Here is a 23159-nt window from a genome sequence, read left to right on the forward strand (position 1 = left end):
CTTGCATATGCAGTGGCTGCTGGCTTTTGGTGCCTTCTTGGATGCTGCAAATCTGAATGGAGGCTTGTGTTGGTCACAGTTAACACAATTGACCTGCTGGCAGAGCCGAGGTCAAAGACAACAGTTCATAGGGTTTTCTGGCTGAGAAAGCCGGGCAGTGTGTGCTAAGGTAAGCAGTCTTCTGAGCAGCATTGGCCAGAACACAGTGCAGCACTGCTCCTGGGATGCAGGCACTCTTAGCACTACATCTAGGCTTCTCCGCTCCTGTGCTAGGCAGGGGTCAGCGAGAAAGCACGCCCTCTCTCTTGGCCCTTCAGCTGCCATCTCGGCATCACAGCCAAAGTGCATCTGTGTGGACCCAGCACCATGCGTTACAGAATCTGCCCTTGTTTCTCTCCTTGCAGTTTTGCATTTGGCTCCCTCATATCTGCCGTTGACCCAGTAGCCACTATCGCGATTTTCAATGCACTGCACGTGGACCCTGTGCTCAACATGCTGGTGTTTGGAGAAAGCATCCTCAACGACGCAGTCTCCATTGTCCTAACCAAGTAAGTAGGAGAGAATGGAAGGTCCCAATACCACACTGATGCCAGTACAGAGGTTGGTCCCGTATAATCCTCTCTCTACTGCCTCTGCATCTTGCCACTCTGACAAGGGTCTGTGCCACAGGACTATGTCACAGCCGTGTTGTGGCAGGGAGTTGTGTCTGTGTTTCTCAGCATCCTTGAAGGGCTTCTCAGAGATGACATTCCTAGGTCCCCTTTATAGCCTCTTTTGCAGTGGGTCTGTCGTATGCTCCATTGATGAGCACTCAAATGAGGGGTTAGTGTTTGGGCAGCGCGTTGCTGGAGTAGTGAGTGCAGTGTGGACCAGTGTTGAAGGCTTGCTCATCCTGTTAGAGGCCCTGGTGCCATGTCCAGCTCCATAGAGACAGACAGCTTATGGAGAGCAGAAGAACTAGAGTTACAGGTGATTGTGAGCTGCATTGCAGATGCTGAGAATCAAACCAGGGTCCTCTAAAAGAGCAGTGAGCACTTTTAACTGCTGAGCCATCTGTCCAGCTCCCCCTGCTGTGAGATGAAGTCTCATGTCACCCAGGCAGGCCTCAGATTCACTATGTAACCAAGGATGACTGTGAACTGCTGATCCTGCCTCCACCTCCCAAGCGCTGGGGTAAGAGTCCTGCTCCATCACATGAGACTTAAAACTATAATACGTCTTTTTATGTTCACTAGGGTTTCTGCCTTTGATGGGATCCGAGGTACTACAGATGGATAATAAAACTCATGCTGCAGTGGAGAGCATAGGTTTTCCTGTTGACCTCACCCAGCTGTGTGACTCTGGACCAGCTCCTGCTTCTCTCTGAGCTTCCTGACAGATTATGTCCCTCAGTTATAAAGTGAAGTTAATACGGCTTTGGCCTCAGGTTAAACTGAAGGACTGACTAGGTGGATATAATAATGCAACATTATTCGAGAGGCAGCCTTCCACCTCTAGCCCTGTGCTGTTCGTCCGAGGTCATCTCTTTACCGACTGCTGCAGGCAGAGCTTGCCAATCAATGCTCAAGTGCAAGAAGTCAGTCCTCCTTCAACCCTAAAATGGAGCCAAACTTCAGAATCTTTCTGTCATTCTATATAAAAGACAGAAAATGTTGGCATACACTTATAATCCTTAAAGTGGAGGCAAGAGGGTTAAGAGTTCAAGGTCGGGGCTGGAGAGGTGGCTCAGAGGTTAAGAGCACCGACTGCTCTTCCAGAGGTCCTGAGTTCAATTCCCCGCAACCACATGGGGGCTCACAACCATCTGTAATGAGATCTGGTGCCCTCTTCTGTATACATAATAAATAAATAAATCTTTTTTTTTTTAAAGAGTTCAAGATCGCTGGGCTTAGTGGTTCACACCTCTAATCTTAGCACTTGGGAGGCAGAGGCAGAGGGATCTCTAAGTTTGAGGCCAGCCTGGTCAAGTGAGTTCTAGGACAGCCAGGGCTACACAGAGAAATCCTGTCTCAAAACAAAACAAAACAAAAATTTGTCTAAGGTGATATCATTTACTGGGTATCACTTTACTGACATGTTCACCCACTGCCTTCTCACTGGCTTTCTCACGCCCCTCTCGATAGAGATGCCTATCGGTTTAGTTGGGAAATTGTTGAGCATTATAGCATAAGGCCTTTAAAGCATAGACGGCAGCTGGTTCTCACTATACGATATTCCCTGAAAGTTTAACTTAGTTGGTACAGTGCTTGCCCAACATGTACAAAGCCCTGGGTTCACTCCAGAGCACCACATACAACTGTGCATGGCAGCACATACCTATAATCCCAACATTTGGGAAATAGATACAGGAGGATCAAGAAGAGTTAAAGGTCATCCTCCACTACATAAGGAACTTGAGGCCAGCCTAGGCTACATGGGACCCTGTGTCCAAAATCCATTCTTTTCTGAAAGCCTCTGAGCTCTGGCTTTTACCTGCATCTCATCCCCTGGTGCACACACTAAGCGAGTGATAAGGACTTGCCTGCTTGGAGGTGGTGACCTAAGCTGTTTTTATTATTAGGATCAGAACTCAATTGCTTTGCCACTGATTTCTTTGAAGAAAAAAAAATCTGTCAGTAGGAAAATGTCAGTTTTCTCAGGCCTCTGCCACACAACTGCCAAGTTGAAGAGGTATTTTTGAAACAAACGAGCAAAGGTGCCATCTTTACACATCTTACTGGAGGAGTGGCTTCAAAGGCCGCCCACATCAGTGCCTGCAGTGGCTCTGGATTAAATGTGTCTAGGGTGGGTCACCTCCATTACAGTCAGATTCTCGGGACTACAGATGCTCTAAGGGTTGTCCACCTCCTGCCTTTGCGTTTAGATTCCACTCGGATGTGACTTACTTGGTCCATGGTGGACCAAAGAGAAGTGACATGAAAGAGGGGGTAGGAATACCATGGAGGATTCCAGAAAGGCTGTCTTCTGCTCCAGGCCTTGCAGGCCGGTGAGCATTTTGAGATAAAAGCAGGAAGAAGGGATAGAAGGCCTGCCCCCTTTTTGTTGGCCTTTGAACTACCAAAACCCAGCTGCTGTCCCTCCTTGGTTCTGAGAGGACGCTTGTCTACAGTTTCTTCCAAAGTTGTCAGACATCTTGCCTGTGCCAAGTATGAATGCAAATGAAGTATGCAAGTGAATGGCCTCCTTTCCCAGAAGGCCTTCTGGCTCTTTAACTGCCCGGTTATTTTTAGCTTTATTTATTTACTTAGTGGTTTGGCGGTTTTGTTGGTTTTGTTTTTGAGAGAGAGTCTCCTGTACCCCAGGCTGGCCTTGAACCCCTGATCTTTCTACCTTGGTCTCCCAGTTGCTCCATGCTGGCTTTAACTTGCTGCTGTCAGTTTGCCCTTCTGTCAGTAGCTGGGGAGGAAATCGGTCTTAGGCCCTGAGGGTGTAAATCTGCTTTGGTTTCTTGGGTGGTCCTGAGCCCCTGCTGGTCCTAGGCTGTGACAGCCAGTTCTTCTGTGGAACTTCACTCCCTGCTCTGTAAGCTTGCAGCATGTGTCTAGCCAGAAGAATGAGTGCTGAGCTGCTGTGAGATGGGAAATGGGGCGTGTTCATGAGGGACACTGAGATGATCACTAGGGAGACCTAGTTTACTGGGAAAGCTGTTAACACCACGACAGAGAGGCAAGCCCGTGGTGGGTGCTCCGAGGACCTTTCAGGTTCTAGCATCAGAGCTGCCGAGGACAGAAGTGGGAGTTTAGTTTACACTGTTGTGAGGATGGGAAGTTTCACAGCATAAGCCAACGTGGAGGAGGCAGGGGAGGAAGTGGGAGCAGCGTGCATGGCCACCAGGTCCCCTTTGAAGTCTGTCAACTCACTTCCCAGGCAACAGGCCCTGGCTCAGGGAAGTCTGTTAACTAGGGACTCCCAGTCTCTCAGCAGGGTGTCTGTAGGTAACTGAGAGGGGAGAAGCCCCTGCAGGTGTGTCCTGAGAGCTGGTTGCATTCTGACACAGTGTGTGGCTGTAGTCCACTGGAGAGTTGGTATCCTCCGTGTACTTGAATGTCCCCACTCCTGGGCACTGTTCCTCAGCCTGAGAACCCTTTCTCCTAAATGGAAACCCAGCCTGCACTGCCTGGGGAACCATCCGCAACCACCCTCTATCCCAGTCTGAGTTAGATGCCCACTGTTTTCACAGCCCTTGGCCCTTCCCCTTCATTACCCAGGGCAGCTCCTAAGGACATCGCCTTTGCCCTCACCTCTGAGCCCCAGAAACCCCTCAGTGCCTGGACAAGTAGGTGACCACAGAAGCCTCCAGCGGGGGATTGAATGGCGGGAAGGAAGGGGGAGTTCTGGAAGGAACAGTAAGTTGTGTCAGAGCTGATTCTAAGGACTCTGTCTATAGCACTTAACTTTCTATTTTCTTCTTTCCTAGCACGGCTGAAGGTCTAACAAGAAAACATATGTCGGATGTCAGTGGGTGGCAAACATTCTCACAGGCCCTCGGGTACTTCCTCAAAATGTTCTTTGGCTCTGCGGCACTTGGCACACTGACTGGCTTGATTTCTGCATTGATATCCTTTTAGCATGGGAGCACAAAGCACAAGGATCACGTGGATGGTGTCCACGCTCACTGTTTTCTCCTCTTCCTCAAGGGCCCAGCTTTAAAGTTTATTTAAAGGAAGGTTTTGTAGCCAGGCAGCAGTGGCACACACCTTTAATCCCAGCGCTCAGGAGGCAGAGGCAGACGGATCTCAGTGAGTTTAAGGCCAGCCTGGTCTACAGAGCAAGTCCCAGGACAGCCAGAGCTACATAGAAAGACTCTGTCTCAAAAAAAAAAAAAAAAAAGAGAGAGAGAGAGAGAGAGAGAGAGAGAAAGCAGTTGTCAGCTATTTGATGTGGGTACTAGGAACCAAACTCAGTGGGGCAGCTCTTTTTTATTTATTTTTTTAAGACAGGGTTTCTCTGGGTAGTCCTGGCTGTCCTGGATCTCACTCTGTAGACCAGGCTGACCTCGAACTCACAGAGATCCACCTGCCTCTGCCTCCCGAGTGCTGGGATTACAGGCGTGCACCACCAGGCAGCTCTTAACCACAGAGTTCTCTCTAGCCCCACAGTGAGGACCACTGATAGCCCCTCCCTGGGTGAGAGTTTACCTGGAAGGATGGCAAGGACCATCCTGGTTTGCACTGTGAACTGCTTTCCAGCTGAGGGCTGTCGGTCAGAGTACGGGGCTCTGCAGCAATGAGACCTTCTGCTGGCAACAATCTGTCATGAGAAATAGGACAGGCTCCAGAGTAGGTCTGCAGCTGGCAGACCCATGTCCCTCCTGAGCAGTTCATCTGTCAGCTAGCTGGAACACTCTTGCCTGGTTCTGAGTATGTTTCCTACCATCTTGGCTTTGTTCCGGTCTGTTCCTCTGTCCAGAGGCTGAAGGCTGACTGAGTTGGTTGGCAGCTGTCGAGCAGAGTGAGGATGACACCATCAGTGCAGCGTTTCCTCCAGACTGACAGCTCAGTAGTAAGAGCACTGGCTGCTACTACAGAGGATCCACGTTTAGTTCCCAGCACCCCATGACAGCTCACAGCCACCTGAAACTCCAGTTCCAGGGGATCAGACACCCTCTTCTGGTCTCTGTGGGCACTGTACATATGTGGCACATAGACATAAGGCAAAGCACTCAGACATCAAATGTAAAAATTTAAAAAACACATGCCAGAGACGGCAGTGCATGCCTGTAATCCCAGCATTTGGGAAACTGAGACAGAAGGGCTCCCACAAGATTGAGGCCAGCAGGGCTACATAGTAAGATCCTGTCTGGAAGAGAGGCAGGAGGAGGAGGAAGGGGCAGAGAGAGTGGCCGCCGTCCAGGAGCACATGTTGAAGTCAGGCAGTACGTGGAAACTCAGCTTCAGTCAGGGCCTGGGGCCCTCTGTTCCCAGGGGCATGAGTGTGGTATTCTGCAGGGACAGGAAAAACAGGCCTTTTAGCAGGGCGATGAGGCCCGGAGAACAGGCAGTTGAGTGGCCTGTGTCTGCAGCCCCAGCTGAGTGAGTCAGTGTTTCTGTCTTGTCAGATTCTCATTTCTACAAAGAAAAAGTTACATAATGAGAAATTCCCCACGTAACTGTGCCACAATCAGCGTCTCTTGTGCTGCTCGTCTGCTTTATGTATCCGCCTTGCCTCACGTCCATCCAGTGCCTCTTCCTTTTTCCTTGACACCCGTGCCACGTGCTGAAGCACATTGACCTGAGGAGAACGCCTTCCCTGGAGTTTGGCATGATGATCATTTTTGCTTATCTGCCATATGGGCTGGCAGAGGGAATCTCACTCTCAGGTAAGGACAGTAACCAGCATGCTGTGACCCTGGCTAGAGACAGTAACCAGCACACTCTGACCCTGGCTAGAGACAGTAACCAGCACACTCTGACCCTGGCTAGAGACAGTAACCAGCACACTCTGACCCTGGCTAGAGACAGTAACCAGCATACTCTGACCCTGGCTAGAGACAGTAACCAGCACACTCTGACCCTGGCTAGAGACAGTAACCAGCACACTCAGACCCTGGCTAGAGACAGTAACCAGCACGCTCTGACCCTGGCTAGAGACAGTAACCAGCACGCTCTGACCGTGGCTAGAGACAGTAACCAGCACGCTCTGACCCTGGCTAGAGACAGTAACCAGCACGCTCTGACCGTGGCTAGAGACAGTAACCAGCACGCTCTGACCCTGGCTAGAGACAGTAACCAGCACGCTCTGACCGTGGCTAGAGACAGTAACCAGCACGCTCTGACCGTGGCTAGAGACAGTAACCAGCACGCTCTGACCGTGGCTAGAGACAGTAACCAGCACGCTCTGACCCTGGCTAGAGACAGTAACCAGCACACTCTGACCGTGGCTAGAGACAGTAACCAGCACGCTCTGACCATGGCTAGAGACAGTAACCAGCACGCTCTGACCCTGGCTAGAGACAGTAACCAGCACACTCTGACCGTGGCTCGGGTGTTTTGCCTGGTGATACAGGTTTTGTTAGTTGAGGTGCTTTTTCTTGGCAGAGACAAAGGTGCTGTAATGACCCGTTTTACCACAAGAAAACTGAGGTTGGAGAATAGTACATTGTTGGTTGAGGGTTGGGGCTGGAGGCAGAAGGGTCAGGAGTTCAAAGTCATCTTCCACCACATACATAGCATGTCCAGGGTTAGCCTGGGCTTTATGAGAGTCTACCTCAGAGACAATCAAGCTCATGAGATGGGTCAGCAATGGAAGGCGATTGTTTCCAAAACTGATGACCTTAATTTGACCCCCAGAATTTCCATAGTGGAAGGTTGAGAACTAACTCCAAAATTTGTTCTCTGCCCTCCACATGTGCACACATTCACACACAGAGAGACAAAGGACAGACAGACAAAGTAGCTAGATCAATGTCATCGTTTGAAAAAGGGGCTGGAGCAGTGGCTCAGTTGGTAAAGTGCCCCTGTGAGGAGGAGGAGCTGTCCACTGAGCACTGGTTCCTACGGCCTTCCATGCTGTGGGATCAGTCAGCAGTCCCTGTCTGTCAGCTTTCTGCCGTAAGTGGTGTGGATCCTGTGCCCACTATTTGTCGATTGTAAGAGCGCCAGCCTTGCAGGTCCAGAGCAAGCTGCATGCCTTGTTCCCAGGTGCAGGTGCAGCTGAATGAGGAGGCCTCTCCTTGATGCCAGGACTCCAGCCTTAGGTAAGGGCTGTAGAAAGACCTGTTGAAGAAAAGGAGCACCACACAGGCCGGACTGAACTCTGCTATGGGAAGGTGTCTCCTTTAAATTGCAGTGGGGTTGACAGCTACAATAAACAGCCATCCATGGATGGAATTCTGTTTTACAGATGTGTGCAGTCAGGGCCCTGGCCAGATCTCTGTGTCTTCTATGGTCATTCTGACCTGCAGTGTTAATAGTTCTTTCCCAGATGTCACTAGATGAAATTATGTGACGTGTGGTCATTGGTGCCTGATTCTGTCTATGGTAGTGGTGGCAGGAAGCACTACCACATTACCATCTCATTTGAGGTGTGAACGGGCTTTTCCACTTTTGGCCTGTGAATATTCACAAATGTTTTCAGTTATGTGGGGTGAATACTTAGGAGTGACATTGCTGGATCATGTGACATATACCAGTTTTACTGTTAGGAACTGCTGAGCGTTTGAAAGTAACCAGTTCTGCCAGGCGGTGGCGCCACACGCCTTTAAACCCAGCACTCAGGAGGCAGAGGCAGGCAGCCTGGACTACAGAGCAAATGCCAAGACAGCCAGGCCTACACAGAGAAACCCTTTCTCAAAAATCCAAAATAACAGTTCCTTATGTTTTTCCAGCAGATCATGGGTATATAAAAATTAAAAGAAAAATTTAAGTATTTTTTTGTATGTAGCTAATTCATGTATTTTCCCAAAAGTGAGCCTCAGTGACACCATTCTCAACCTCTGAGTCTTTGGACCTGTACATGATGATTCCAGTAGGTGAGGTTGTCTACCTGTCAGGGTGGTGGCCTGTGTGTGGAGAGACCTGATGGGCAGACTCCTGAACTAGAGTGCCCATCTAGACTCCCCTGTAGCCCCAGAACTGGCCAGGTGCCCATGTTCTCCTTGACCCGGGGAAGTTCTTCTGCGCCATTTCCAGCATTAGGAATCAAGTGCACAAGTGAACGCTCTTGGTCAAACTCAGCACCATGTGTTTGTCCACACAGAAAAATGGTAAACATTTGCGCCAGTCATTCTCTCATTACATAGAAGTTTAGACGTCGCTGGTATGAAACATCATCTCAGAAGTGAAGATGGGCCTGCCCAGCAGAGCTGTAGCAGCCTAACGAAGCTGTGCATTTGTCCTGGTGGTTACTGCCTGGTGCTCTCCCACACCACGTGTCTTACCCCCTAGTCCAGTGTACCATGGCCACCTGCAGCCCTTTGCCTAGACTGCCCCCTGCCGGAACTGAACAACACTGTTCTGGGACAGAGCCCGGGGAATTTCCACACAGGCTGCCTGCCCCCTGTGCCTTTGCTCTCTAAAGCAGGTATTTAGTCCCTCCAGCCAGTCATAACAGCTGATGATGGCACTGTGGCTTGGTGTCTTTTAGGTTAACATTACATCAAGATGAGAAGCATGTTGATAGCCCTGTCTAAGGCAGCCATGTGACCACTGGACTTAGAACTAGAGAACTTGAGACAACTCCCTGCTGTGCCCTACCTCCTAGTCTCTGGATGCTTCTTCGTGCTGGTCTCTGCTGCAGTGCGGGGCATTGGGTGCAAGGCCAGGGCATGGCATGTGCTGAACATGACTTTTCCAAGACTGCAGCCCTGCCTGCTATCACTTTCTTGTAAATGTTTATTTTTAGATTATTTTTTGCTTATTTGTTTTATTTTTTGATAACCGGGGTCTTTTTCTATTGTGTAGCTCTGACTGTCCTGAAACTCATCACAGATCTGCCTGCCTCTGTCTCCCAAGTGCTGGGATTAAAGGTGCTTGCCACCATGCCTGGCTAGATTCGTGTGTGTGTGTGTGTGTGTGTGTGTGTGTGTGTGTGTGTGTGTGTATGATTGTGCACCACATGAGTGCCTGAGAATTGTGCGTGGTTATTAGCTACCATGTTCCTTATTATAAGGAACAAGTACTCTTAACTGCCAAGCCACCTTGCCAACCTGGTGCCACCTTTGATGGCTGTGGTGATGCTGCAGGATTAGGGAGGGTCAGCTGCACCTCCTTCAGGGACATAAAGAACAGGCAAAGCTGGGGAGTTGGGGGGGAGTGTCATTGTCCAGTGCAGCTCTGGGAAGCCCATTTTGTACTCAGGAAGCAAGTGAGCAAACCCCTCCCCTTGCCCTTGTCCATCTGCTCTGGAGTGTCTATCTGCTCTTGCAGGCAAAGCAGGAGCATATAGGAAAGGGCCACTTCCTGGGAGGTTGTAGAGAAACCATTCTAGTCCTTGTCATGTACACAGTAGAGCCCTGTAGGGATTTTGAAGATCAGGTGGCCTGTTTATAGGGCCTAGTGTGTGGTCAGTGCAGTGGCTAGTGTGTGACACAGCTGTGTGATCTTTCCTATGCAAGTGCAGTTAGCCAGTTTAACTGATGTTCTAAAATGGTGGAAGTGAATTAAAATTTGGCTTATAAAGTTTGATTTGCAGTTTCTGTATGTTGGCATCTTGTTCAGTGGCTTTTAAAAAACCTCAGCTTTCTTCTGCTCAGATGGGACTCTAATAAAAAGTACTTGTGCGGAGCCTCCAAGAGGTGAGGGGAGCAGCTGCCAGGCACTGATTGGGGGGGGGGGGGACACAGACAGCTGTGCCCTGGAAGAAACAGTAATATTTGATGGGTATGGGGAATTGACAAAAAGTATCCTAAGGTCTGTGAGACTGCTATACCCTTTACATCCTAGTTCTTAGGCTTTTTTTTTCCTTTTGAAGATTCATTTTTATGCATAAAGTGTTCTGGCATAGATGCTTATATGCCATAAGAGGGTACAAGGTATCGTTATAGATGGTTGTGAGTCACCATGTGTTTGTTGGGAATCAAACTTAAGTTCTCTGGGAGGGCAGCCAGTGCTTAACATCTGAGCCACCTCTCCAGCCCTGGTTCTTAGGCTCTTTACCTATGGATGGCAGGCAGCACTAACTTATCACCTCAGCCTGTAAGCTAAGGTATTGGTGAAATTATTAAGGCCACTCCACGTAGTTAAAAGGGAGGTTTATTTTGTGGGGTACTTAGAAATGAGGGGGTAGGTTACAGGGTCTGGCAAGGGTATAGCACAATCCGGCGTTGTTCTCTGGAGAACTCTGCTCGGTCTACCTCCAGCGTCCAGAGTCCGGGAACCAAGAGAGTGAGTACTTCCCGATCCTTCGTCTTCCGCTTCCTCCTCTGCCCCGCCTTGTGGGCGTGACCATTACCAAAGCCTCAGTGGGGGTTGGAACTTCCAGGCCAATGCTGGGATGGCTACCCACTACACTAAGGGAAAGTGTACAGTGACAGCTCAGAAATGTGGAGCCTGACACTGTATGTTGCAAGTCTTTATCCCATCAGCCAGCTCTCAAATCACAACAAAGAGACTTCTTAATTATCTCGGCTGATAGCTTAGGCTTGTTTCTAACTAGCTATTATAACTTAAATTAATCCATTTCTATTAATCTGTGTGCTGCCCAAGGCTTGTTTACCTCGGCTACATACTGTGCATCTTGCTTTCCTACTTCCTCCATGTCTGTCTGGTAGCTCCACTTTCTTCCCAGCATCCTCTCTGTCCCGAAAATCCCACCTAACTATTGGTCATTTAGCTTTTTATTAAACCAATCACAGTGACATATCTTCACATATTATAAAGGAATATTCCACATTTCCCCCCTTTTGTGTAAATAAGGAGAGGTTTTAACTCTGATGTAATAAAACTATAAACAATAAAAACAATTATCAGGCAAGAATTACATTTACAATGTCTAGTCCATTTGTATTTGGCATATTCAGAGAAAATATTCCATTATTTATTCTATCTTGATGAGTCCAAAGCTTTGTACCTAATTTACCTTTTGTAATAACTAAGGAAAACTGCATTTATAACTACCTAGTCTTCAACTCCATTAAAGATCCCAGAAGGATATAATATTACCTGAGTAAACAGGAAGTGCAGAGCAAAATCTTCCAAAACTATAGAAATGACAGAGAAAGCTGGCTGCCTGGACAGTCACCCAAGGTTCTATAACGTTAGGGTGTCCATCTTCAGCCTACAGGGCTAGAATATCTGACAGACTTTTCTGTGAAGCAGGAATTTTGAAGGACTGGCCTAGCTTGTCTTGGCAAAGTTTGGTAGTCTCTTTTGTGTCATGCTTGTTCAGTTTGGACAGCATGTTGAGTCAAGGTCAGTTTCTTGCCCAGTGGCTGACTTTTGCCATAAAGAAAGCAAACTCTATGTGGAGGTTCTTTGATGCCCATCATTTTCTCTGAAGTAGATTGGTACTGCCAGGAGCAGACATGTCTCATAAAAAGCCTTGTTATTAAAACATCTTAAATGCCATATTCTATAGATCTCTGAAGTGTTTGAAGATGGCCTGTCTATCTAAAATATATCACTGTTTAATTTTAAAAACACACCTATCAGGGGCTGGGGATTTAGCTCAGTGGTAGAGCGCTTGTCTAGCAAGCACAAGGCCCTGGGTTCGGTCCTCAGTACAGACAAAAAAAAAAAAAAAAAGAAAACATACCTATCATAATACAAGTTTGATTATTATAAGGGACTAAGTACTAACCTGCATTTCTCTATTATCCTAAATAGTTTGTAATAATAACTTTCAGGGGCTAGAAATTTATATTAAATTGTTAAATGAGCTACTAGGTACAATATCTTAAACAAGAGTAGAAATGTATGTACAGTATTTTTTAACAAAAATAACCTTAAATTTGTATCAATATGCAAAAAATTCATACTAGTGTAAACCATTTGAGACTACTGGTTGTTTAAAGTAGACTCAACAATCCACCCTTTATCCCATCTTTTTTTTTTTCAAAGATTTATTTTACTTACTATGTATACAGTGTTCTGTCTGCATGTTTGCCTGAAGCCAGAAGAGGGCGCCAGATCTCATTACAGATGGTTGTGAGCCATCATGTGGTTGTTGAGAATTGAACTCAGGACCTCTGGAAAAACAGCCAGTGCTCTTAACCACTGAGCATCTCTCCAGCTCCTATCCCATCATTTCTATACTCTATCCCCCCTTTTCCCTTCAGAAAGAGATCTCTGAATTTAATTTTCTTTGTTTTCTCCCTGACCATGACCAGTAACAATTTGTAACCAACCCCCTTAAATGATGACAAACATTCCTAAACATACCAAAAGACCAAAAACCACCCACCCCACCTCTTGGGAATATGGGCTTTGTGTTCTCTAGACTGCTTTCTGTTGTCTGGGGGCACTGACATCTTTGGGGTCCCTGAGAAAATTAGGATAATGGTCAAGTCCTGGCTAGAATAGTCTGTGAGGCTCAACCATCTCAGCCAGCGCCTTGAAGCTGTTCTGGATGCTCAAGGAAACGAGCAGGTAGAATGTACATCACCTGTCTTGTAATTTTTCTAGGTTTATTTCTTTATGTTTGTAGCCAGGATTTTCAGGGATCTCCCCAATCTGATCTCTAGCAGCCTTTCATTTTCTGTGGAAACAAAAGCAAAGCCTCTTCCCCAATGTAATATATTTTCTTTCTTTCTTTTTTTTTTACTTTCCTTTTGAAGTTAAGACATTTTAAATTATATGGGTTGGTTTAATTTAGCAGGCTCTTTCACAATCCAATGTCTCTCGGCAGCTGTTGTCTGGTCGTTAGCATTTCTAAAATTCAAAATTAACAAAGTACAGTATAAGGTCTAAACTCTGTGTTATATTTTTCATTCTTACATGGCTTATTCTTTTTTATTACTTCTCTTTTAAGATTTGCTATTATTTTTCAATTATTTTTCTTTTCTTCTTTTTTTTTTTTTTTTCCTTTTCTTTTGGTTTTTTGAGACAGGGTTTCTCTGTGTAGCTTTGTGCCTTTCCTGAAACTCACTCTGTAGATCAGGCTGGCCTCTAACTCACAGAGATCTGCCTGGCTCTGCCTCCCAAGTACTGGGATTAAAGGCGTGTGCTACCACTGCCCAGCTCAATTATTTTTTATGACTGTCTATACTGTTTCTTTTTTTCCTTAAGCCTATACACATTGTTAAACACACTGTAACCTGTTTAAAATTTTTTTTCCATCTGAACCTGCTTTACAGTGTATCTGTAATCTTTTCTCTCTGCATGAGCAAAACCTTAACTTAGGCCACACAGCTTTGCTCATGAAACACTAGGTGCTCAAGCCCTGCGGCAGTGTCTTGGAGATTCATCTCTGTTCTGCAGCCGACATGAGAGACTGTGGGACTGCGTTTGTCTCTGATTTGTGTTTGGAGCCTTTACTTAAGCTTTCTCAGGTCTTACTTGGAAATAGGTCTCCTATATTGGGTGTCATATGTTGTGAGTCTTTCTCTGTCCCACCAGCCAGCTCCCAAATCACAGCAAGGAGGTTTATTATGAAAGCTCAGCTGGAAGCTTAGGTTTGTTTCTAACTAGCACTTGTAACTTAAATTAACCCATTTCTATTAATGTGTGTGCTGCCCGAGGCTCGTTTACTATCACCTGTTTACTATCTATCTTCCTCCATGTCTGGCTGGTGACTCTGCCTTCTTCCCAGCATCCTCTCTGCCCTGAAAATCCTGCCTAGGTATTGGTCATTTAGCTTTTTATTAAACCAACTACAGTGACATATCTTCACACTGTGTAAAGGAATATTCTTGAACAACTGTGATGTTCAGTTCACATGGCTCGTCTTGCACTCACCCCAACTGTTGTGGGAGCAAGGACTGCACCAAAGAGGGAGCTGCAGCTCGGAGATGGGGGCCACTTGGCCAGTGTCACCAGCTGGCAGAGAGAGGAGGGACCCTGGCCACTTCTCTAGCTTCTGAAAGACCTCAGGATTGTATACCTGGACCCCTATTTTCTTCCCTACCCCGTCTCTCCTTATACCTTCTTCCTCACTTTCTCTGTCTCCTCTTTTTTGTGGTTTTTCGAGACAGGGTTTCTCTGTAGCTTTGGAGGCTGTGCTAGAACTCGCTTTGTAGACAAGGCTGGCCTCGAACTCACAGAGATCCATCTGGCTCTGCCTCCCAAGTGCTGGGATTACAGGCGTGCGCCGCCACCACCCCCCAGCTGTCTCCTCATTTTTGAGGCAGAGTTTCATGTAGCCCAGGCTGTCCTCAAACTTGCTATTTACCCAGTGATGACCTTGAACTTCTGATCTGCTGTCTGCTTCCCACTTGGTGGGATTGCTGATGTGTGCCACCACATTTCATTTATGTACTCCTGGGGATGGGACCCAGGGCTCCTTGCTTGCTAGGCAACCCATCTACTAACTGAAGTAGCACTCCAGTCTCTTTTTGTAGTCTTGTCTCTCCTTTGTATGTGCCCGCATCTTTGCCTGGATGTATGTCTTTGTACTGCTTGCACACCTAGTGCTCATGGAAAAGGGTGTAGGTTCCCCTGCAACTGCAGTTACACATAGTTGTAAGCTGCCTTTTAGGTGCTGGGAACCAAATGTGGGTCTGGAAAAGCAGCCAGTGCTCTTTACCTCTGAGTCATCATTCCAGACCCTCCCATTTTCTTACACTCCTAATATTGGGGTTCTGGGATTGTAGGAAGTGTGTGGTCTGATTTGCACACCTGTTCCTGTGTTCTGTCATGTCTGCCCTCTGCCTCTCTCTCCAGGCATCATGGCTATCCTGTTTTCTGGCATCGTGATGTCACACTACACACACCATAACCTCTCCCCAGTCACCCAGATCCTCATGCAGCAGACCCTCCGGACTGTGGCCTTCCTGTGTGGTGAGTTTCATTCATCTCTGAGTGCCCACACAATTGGGATTCCTGCCCTGATGGGGTGTAAGCTAGGATTTTTCCTTGCCATCAGGGCCCAGAATCCTTCTAAGCCCAGCAAGTATCGTGCTCCTTCCTCCTGGGCTGCCTCCTGTGGCTTGCAATTCCATAAAAGATGTACAGTACTTAAGACGTTTGGTGCCTGCAGTTTATGGCCAAAGATAGAACTACTGCTGAATGTTCCAGATGTTAATGTGGAGATCTCCACAGATGTTCTTTGGAATTTTTTTTCTTTGGTTTTTCAAGACGGTTTCTCTGTGTAACTTTGCGCCTTTCCTGGAACTCACTCTGTAGCCCAGGCTGGCACAGCATTAAATAAGGCCTCTCAGAGAGGAGGAGGACAAGCACCCTGCTAGTTGCGGCTGCTGCATTGAAGGTACATCAGCCACAGCAAACGCCACTGAAGTGAGTTCAGCAGCCTCGCCAACTTACATTCACATTTGAAATGAGCCTGTCTCTGTAGGTGTCGGGCTCTGGGGGTTCGTCTTTTGAGCCCCATGATGTAATCAGGAGCCTGGAATTTATGAGGTGCTCTTTTTAGCACACGCAAGTGACCCTTGTACACTGAGTGCAACCACGCCTACAGATGGGTCCTTCCCACGAGCCCTGCCTCTTGAACCTCCAGCCAACCTCAGTACGTTCTGTCCACCAGTGGGTGCCGCTGGCATGGTGCACTGGGAGGGAGCTAACTCGAGGCCCCTCCTCACTTGTGTCATGTGGCACCTACAGTCAAGTGCTTGGAAGTTTTGCCACTTTGCTGCCATGATGGACCCTGACTGGTCAGTGTTCAGCAGATGCACAGGTAGAAGCTTGTTTATTTGCATTCAGTATCTGACAGTTGACCCATTGTGTTGGAACATTCTCAGAAGCAGGGACATACTGCCTATGTAACAGAGAGCTGGCCATAGTGGTTCACGCCTGCAACCCCAGCCATTGGATTCATTCTAGGCTAGCCTGGGCCAAGCAGCAAGACCTTATCTCAACCCGTCCTCTCCCTCTCCCTCTCCCACCCACCCACACACAGAGATGAAGTACAAAGTCTGACCACAGTATCTGTTGCAAGACTTTTCCGAAAAGTAAGATGGCTGTTGGTGTGGCTTTGGGGATGCTTGCTTAAGTTGCTGCTGAATTGTAAAGAAGGTACTGAGGTGAATAATCCACTCTTTGGTTTCTTTCAGAAACGTGTGTGTTTGCATTTCTTGGCCTGTCCATTTTTAGTTTCCCTCACAAGTTTGAAATTTCCTTTGTCATCTGGTGCATAGTAAGTATTTTTCTTGTTTTTATTGAATGCTTATTTTTAGAACAGCAACTACATGGTCTGGAACCATTTTTGTAACTATTACCAGTTCAGAGTCAACAGCTACAAGGACATGCTTCTGTTGAAAATTTCTTTTGTTTAAACGATCCCAGACATAAAGGTCTGGACATTTTACATATTCAGTGTTTTGAATAGTGTGTTGCCTTTACACATACAGTTTCAACAGAGCTCAGCAGTGAGTACCTAGAACCCCAGCACTTGGGAGATGGAGGCAGGAGGATAAAGAGTTCAAGGCACCCTGGTCTATATAGCAAGTTCCAGACCAACCAGGGCTACACAGTGAGACCCTATCTCAAAAAAAAAAAAAAAAAAAGGGTTTTTTTGTTTTGGGGTTTGTTTGTTTGGTTGGTTGGTTGGTTTTGTTGTTGTTTTTTTGTTTTTTGTTTTTTGTTTTTTTTTGAGACAGGGTTTCTCTGTAGCTTTGGAGCCTGTCCTGGACTAGCTCTGTAGACCAGGCTGGCCTCGAACTCACAGAGATCCACCTGCTTCTGCCTCCCGAGTGCTGGGATTACAGGCATGCACCACCACTGCCTGGCATTTTTGGTTTTTTTAATGATTTATTTATTTTTATTTTATGTGCCTTGGTGTTCTGCGTGTATATCTGTTTGAGGGTGTCAGATCCCTGGAACTGGGGTTACAGACAGTTGTGAACTGCGATGTAAGTGTTGGGAATTGAACCCAGGTCCTTTGGAAGAGCAGCTAGTGCTCTTAACCACTGAGCCATCTTTCCAGGCTCCCAATAAAACATTTTAAGGGCAGTTTTAACTACATGGTGAGTTCAAGAACAGCCTGGGCTTGCACACCGGAGTCCTACCTCAAAAAAGACAAGGAGAAGTACATTGAGCTGTAGGAGATCCTACTTTTCTTGGGTCCTTTTGAGTCCTTTCCCCCGTCCCCATGTGACCTCCATCTAGAGTGGCCTGTGTCACAGTTCTGTCCTGTGAGCACAGATCTCAGGGAGAGCCCTGGACAGCTGCAGATGCTGTCCCCAGCCCCTCTTGGCTGTTGTTGGTTACAGTAGGAAGGAAGCTTTTTCAGAGGCTTTACCCCACAGCAGGCCCAGGACTTGAGCCACCTTTGTGCTCCCAGGTAAACCTCACTCAGCCCACCCTTCTTGCTGTGAGGAGCCAGACCCCAGAGCAGAGACTGGAGTACCCGTCTGTTGTCCCCTCTCCCCACAGTGCCCCAGTGGGGGAGGTTAGCATAAACCCACCCCATTATGGAGTCCTGGTTGTCCTCAGCTGGCTGTTTCTAGGCCAGACTAGGAGCCTAGTGGTGGCTGCCTTTGTTCTGAGGCTGTGTGACTAAAGCCCAGAATGATGCTTGCTAGTCTCCTCTTCTAGCATCTGAGACAAAAGGTCAGACCAAAAAGCTTCACCAGGCAGAGCCAGGGCAGCAGCACACGTGTGGTGTGAGTCTCCACCTCTGCTGTGCTGTTGGTGTGTCTGTGGCTGAGGGCAAGCGAGACTGCCTCAGACAGGTGTGTTCCACTGATGTTAGCCTGAAGACAAAGTGGACTCTAGCGTACTGACGTATTGATATTGACAGGTGCTGGTACTATTCGGCAGAGCAGTCAACATCTTCCCTCTGTCCTACCTGCTGAACTTCTTCCGAGATCACAAAATCACCCCCAAGATGATGTTCATCATGTGGTTCAGTGGTGAGTGGCAGCCGGGGAGGGTGAGCCTGCCTGGGCTGTGTACTGGGTCCCTGGGAAGTCAGGCTCCAACAGGTGCTGCCAAATGGCACCCTCATCTTAGCACCATGAAGTGGTTGGCCCTTCTCTGTCCCTGGGATGAGGACTCTCAGGTTCCGGGAGGGCAAAGGTCATGCCTAGCATCTGGGACCCTTGGAGGCAAAGCAAGGACCTGTCCAGCTCCATGCACACCTTTGGCAGGCCTGTGTAGCATGGTATGGAGTGTTGCTAAGGATAGGGATCTCATGCTGTGCAAGTTATTTCTCTTCTGCTGCAGAGTCCTCATAGCTGAATCTGAGCATTGCAGCTGCCTGTCAATCACACCTCTCTACCTTCTCAAGGCTGGGTGATTTTGTCAACCTTCAGCTTTAAAGAATCAGTCCCTTAGGACCGTTAACTCTCTGTACTCTTCCTATTTCAGTGTCGGTAGTAAATGTGGTAAAACATGCCTTGATCCCAGCAGAGGCAGGCAGATCTCTAAGAGTTCCAGGCCAGCCAGGGTATAGAGTGAGACCATCTCAAAAAATAAAATAAATGAATGAATATAATTAATATTTCCATGGGGGCTACAGTGCTTCATAGTGTCCACTACAATTTGCCTCAGCCCTTCTTCTTCAGAAAGGCCTTATTGTAAAAACTGTGAGCTAAGTTCACTGGTGCTGAACTGTAATGCCAGCTACTGGGAAGAACAAGGCAGGAGGATTTCTAGCTTGAGTCCAACCTGGACCCTGTCTCACATAGACATGTAGAGGTCTGGCTGACCTGAAACTTGCAGTGTAGTCTAGGTTTAAACTTGCAGCCATCCTCCTTGCCTCTGCCTCCCAAGTGCTGGAATGATTTCAGCAGCCAGTGTCTCCTCTCAACCCTCACCCTGTCCCCATCTCCCCACTCTGCTCCCTTCAGCTCTACGGCCTTGGTCCTGATCAACTCACCAGTGGCTTCTGCAGCATCAGCCCTCAACCTAGTGTATCTGCCGGGCCACTACCGTTGCCAGTATATCAAAGACACCTCCCCTGGAGCTCCCCAGCCTCCCACCCAGCACTTCCCACATTGACCCCAGACAGAGGCATCCTAGGGCCAGGCCCCACCTCTTCCTAAACCTGTCCTCTCACAGTACTGGACTTCCTGATCTGGCCTTTCCTTCTATGCAGCTCTCCAAACCAGCCCTTCCTCTAGAATCCAGTTTCTACTTCTCTCTGTTTCAGGGTGTTGTGGGCCACAGCAAGTTCCTTGAGCCAGAGCCCACTGCCTGCCTGCTGCTTGGCTTGCCCTCCCTTCATGGGAAGCAGCAAGATGGGTTGGTATACATGGGTGCACAGAGCCTGTCACACGTCAGGTCCCCTCATCCTGTAACCCTTGTGGGTTTGGAGAAGAGTCACTCCCCCTGCTCGTGTCTCCGAGTCCACCCACTCTGACCTCCTGGCCATCTCAGGGCTGGACTGCTGCAGCAGCCAGGCCCTGTCCAAGCTCCTTCCACAGCTGAGCCACTGTAGTCTCCCAGCAACTTGCGTGAATTTAGTGTTGTGTTTACTGTCCTGGCTGTTCTGGAGCTTGTGAAGGCAGGGCTTGGGATCCCCTGCTCCGTGGGTATGTACGGTGCAGAGCAACTGCCTCCAGCTCTGTCCACACCCTTAGCCTCTCGTCATTGCCAGCAAGCTGCAGAGTCCTTAGACAGACCACACCACCACTCTTGCCCGTGTCTGCGGCACGTCCACTCTCGGCTGCTCCCCGACCTGAGCTGTGGAGAGGGGCAGCACCTGCTGGGCTGCCCTGCCTGTGCACAGAGCATGAGGGCCTGGGGCACCCAGGGAGGACTCAGCTACCATAGCTGTCATGTGACAGATTGGATGGGCCCCCCAAATATACCTGCTACACAGCAGCATGGCTGTAGTCACCTTGCCTGGAACTAGCCCATGCAGAACATGCAAGGGACTTCAACCTGTCTACCCCGCCACCTATTCTCACATCCTAGGCCACTTCTGTCAGGTATAGGTCCTACTGTTAGTGGTGCTGAGCTGGATGGACCCACTTTCTTCTCTGCTCCTTCCCCCTCCTTCTGGCTTGGCCTGAATCTCCATTTACCATTCCAGGCCTTCGAGGGGCCATCCCCTATGCACTGAGCTTGCATCTGGGCCTGGAGCCCATGGAGAAGCGGCAGCTCATTGGTACCACCACCATTGTTATTGTGCTCTTCACGATCTTGCTGCTGGGCGGCAGCACCATGCCCCTCATCCGCCTTGTGGACATTGAGGATGCCCGGGCACGCCGCAGGAGCAAGAAGGATGTCAACCTCAGCAAGACTGAGAAGATGGTTAGTGCACCTGTGGGCCCTGCAGCCTGTCTGCCAGGGGGAGCAGGTCAGGCTTCTGGGGGCATGTGCATTTGCTTACCTCTGTCAGCGGTTCAGGCCTGAGAACAGGTGTGGGAACTTGGCTTCTGAAGCATGGCTCTCTGAGGTAGGATGTGTGCCAGCCTTGTGACCTGCTGAAGGCCTAGAAGCTGAGAACCGATGCCATCTGTAGCTCAGGACATTTGAAGTAGAGCCTGGTCCTATGCCAGAGTCCTGGGAGAGTACCTCTGCTGCCAGAAGCTGAGCCAGAAGCCCAGGTCAGGGCCAAGAGGTTTCAAAATGAGGTTTTCTTCAGTGTACATTCACATCTCTTGATAGGGGCTGAGAGGATGGTGGCTTGTGGTAGGTGTGAGGGCTGTAAGCAAGGACATCTTCAAGGACAGAGGGGGCATGGTTTAGGGATAGAGGTGTTCAGGACCCAGACATATTGGAAACTGAGGTTTCTGTGTCCCCTTTCCCCTCTACTTCCTGTGAGCCACCTCCTGCTGCCAGAGCACACTCAGGCTGGGGCTCCCTACACTGGCTCCTGCCTTCCTCCCCCACTGCAGCAGCTCTGACTCCTGACCCACCCTCCTACCCCACCCACCCTCCTGCATCCTGAGATGCTTTACCTTCTTCTAGTCTCCCTCTTTGAGATGTCAGTAAACTTGGGTCAGTCATCAAATTGACATCTGAGAGTGGGAGAGTCAGAGCCATTGGTTCAGAGCATTTTCTCCGAAGCCTCAGGCTCTGCAGGTCCTTCCCATTCTCAGAGCCCTCTCTTCCCAGCTTCTAAATAACCAGTTGGCTTGGAGTTGTGTTGTGATCTCTATTTTGTTGTTGTTGTTGTTGTTATTGTTTTTGTTTCCTTATTTTCAGCTTTTTTTTTTAAAGTATATGTGTGTCTATATATGTGTATGCCTTGCCATGGTAACATGCTTGCTGAACGGGGGTGCACATGCACACCCCCATGAATGTAAGAAGAGAGCATTAAGAGCATTAGATCCTCCAGAACTAGAGCTTCCCGCTGTTATGAGCCTAACGTGGGTGCTGGGAACTGAACTAGAGTCCTCTGGACAAGCAGCAGGCATTCAGAACCACTGAGCTGTCTTTGCAGCCCAGTTTTGCCTTTTGATACAGGGCTCACTCTGTAGACAAAGCTGGATTTGACGATGTTGTGGCTACAACTGCCTTGTAGTCTTGTTGCCTCAACCTCCTAAGTGCTGGGAGTTACAGATGTGAGCCCTGTGTAGATTGCCATTTCTGCCAAGGCTACATACAGCCACCCTCGGACAGTCGTAATATACTGTTGTGGCCGCGGCACTTGGACTCTGCAGGTAGCAGGGACTTTCATAGTCCCATCCTACAGGGGGGAACACTGAGGCACAAAACCAGCAGCAGTGTAGGAACTTGTTAAGTGTGCAGATTTGTAGCCCTGCCACTGACTTGCTGTCACAGAAAGTACAGCTGGGGCTGGCTGAAATCTATGGCATCTTCAAGGTTCTCAAACCCCAGAGACTGACTGTGCACCTCCTCCATTTTCCTTGGCACTGCAGGCCCAGGCCAGCAGGGCTTTGCAACTTTGAAGACTCCTGTGCTCCAAACTTGTCATTGGGCCTCCCTGCCAAGGGTAGGCTTTGGGGGCCCAAAAAGGTCTGTGCCTGTGATTACCTGTCTAGGGTAGAGTGTGTTACTGGTGGTGTTCTGGCAAGAAGGCAGAGTGGGGGCTCCCAGAGAAGTGCCTGCTGACACTGCCAGCTCTGTCACCCAGGGCAATGCCATCGAGTCAGAACATCTGTCGGAGCTCACCGAGGAGGAGTACGAAGCCCACTACATCAGAAAGCAGGACCTCAAAGGCTTCATGTGGCTGGACGCCAAGTACCTGAACCCCTTCTTCACACGGCGGCTGACACAGGAGGTGCGCATGTCATGGATACCTTGCCTCCCCTCAGGCCTGCAGTGGCCAGGGCTAGGGAGGAAGCCGCTGCTGGAGGCTGGTGAGCAGCCCAGCTCTGCCCCTGCTGCCTTTCCTTCCCTACACACCTTGGAAGATGGCTAACAACAGTTTGGGTTTCCCTACTGCCCTCAGGGATGTGGATAGCTTCTGATGCTGAGCCGAGAAGTCTCAGATCGGCCTGTGGCCCTGGCCCTCCTGACACTGCAGCTGTCTCCTCCAGGGGTGGGGCTCTCCTGGCTGTTCTCCCTCTCTCCACAACATCATCTCACCTACCCCCAAGACCATGTCCTCCAACAGCTAAGCAGCAAGACATGCTCCCTCACTTGACAGCAGGGGACCAAGGCCCAGGGAGAGGAGCTCAGACCATGGGCAGAACACTCCAAAGCTGGCAGACACCAGGCTTGTCAATTCCTAAGGCTGAGTTTCTAACATGC

The 23159-nt window shown here is 48.8% G+C and overlaps 1 protein-coding gene across 5 annotated transcripts in view; it reads left to right on the plus strand.

Annotated features, from left to right (window-relative positions):
• Slc9a8 (solute carrier family 9 member A8) overlaps nucleotides 1–23159 on the plus strand; it is a 61455-nt gene that overhangs the window by 35218 nt on the left and 3078 nt on the right. For all 5 annotated transcript variants that reach the window (XM_036183861.1, XM_036183857.1, XM_036183860.1 and 2 more), the window contains 8 exons: nucleotides 405–548; nucleotides 4418–4556; nucleotides 6214–6319; nucleotides 15258–15374; nucleotides 16604–16686; nucleotides 18292–18403; nucleotides 20530–20750; nucleotides 22540–22686. In XM_036183861.1, the coding sequence (XP_036039754.1) occupies nucleotides 405–548; nucleotides 4418–4556; nucleotides 6214–6319; nucleotides 15258–15374; nucleotides 16604–16686; nucleotides 18292–18403; nucleotides 20530–20750; nucleotides 22540–22686 (1069 nt within the window). The remainder of the gene's footprint in view (nucleotides 1–404; nucleotides 549–4417; nucleotides 4557–6213; nucleotides 6320–15257; nucleotides 15375–16603; nucleotides 16687–18291; nucleotides 18404–20529; nucleotides 20751–22539; nucleotides 22687–23159) is intronic.

This window comes from Onychomys torridus, chromosome 4, assembly GCF_903995425.1.
Source record: "Onychomys torridus chromosome 4, mOncTor1.1, whole genome shotgun sequence".
NCBI classification, from domain to species: Eukaryota; Metazoa; Chordata; class Mammalia; order Rodentia; family Cricetidae; genus Onychomys; species Onychomys torridus.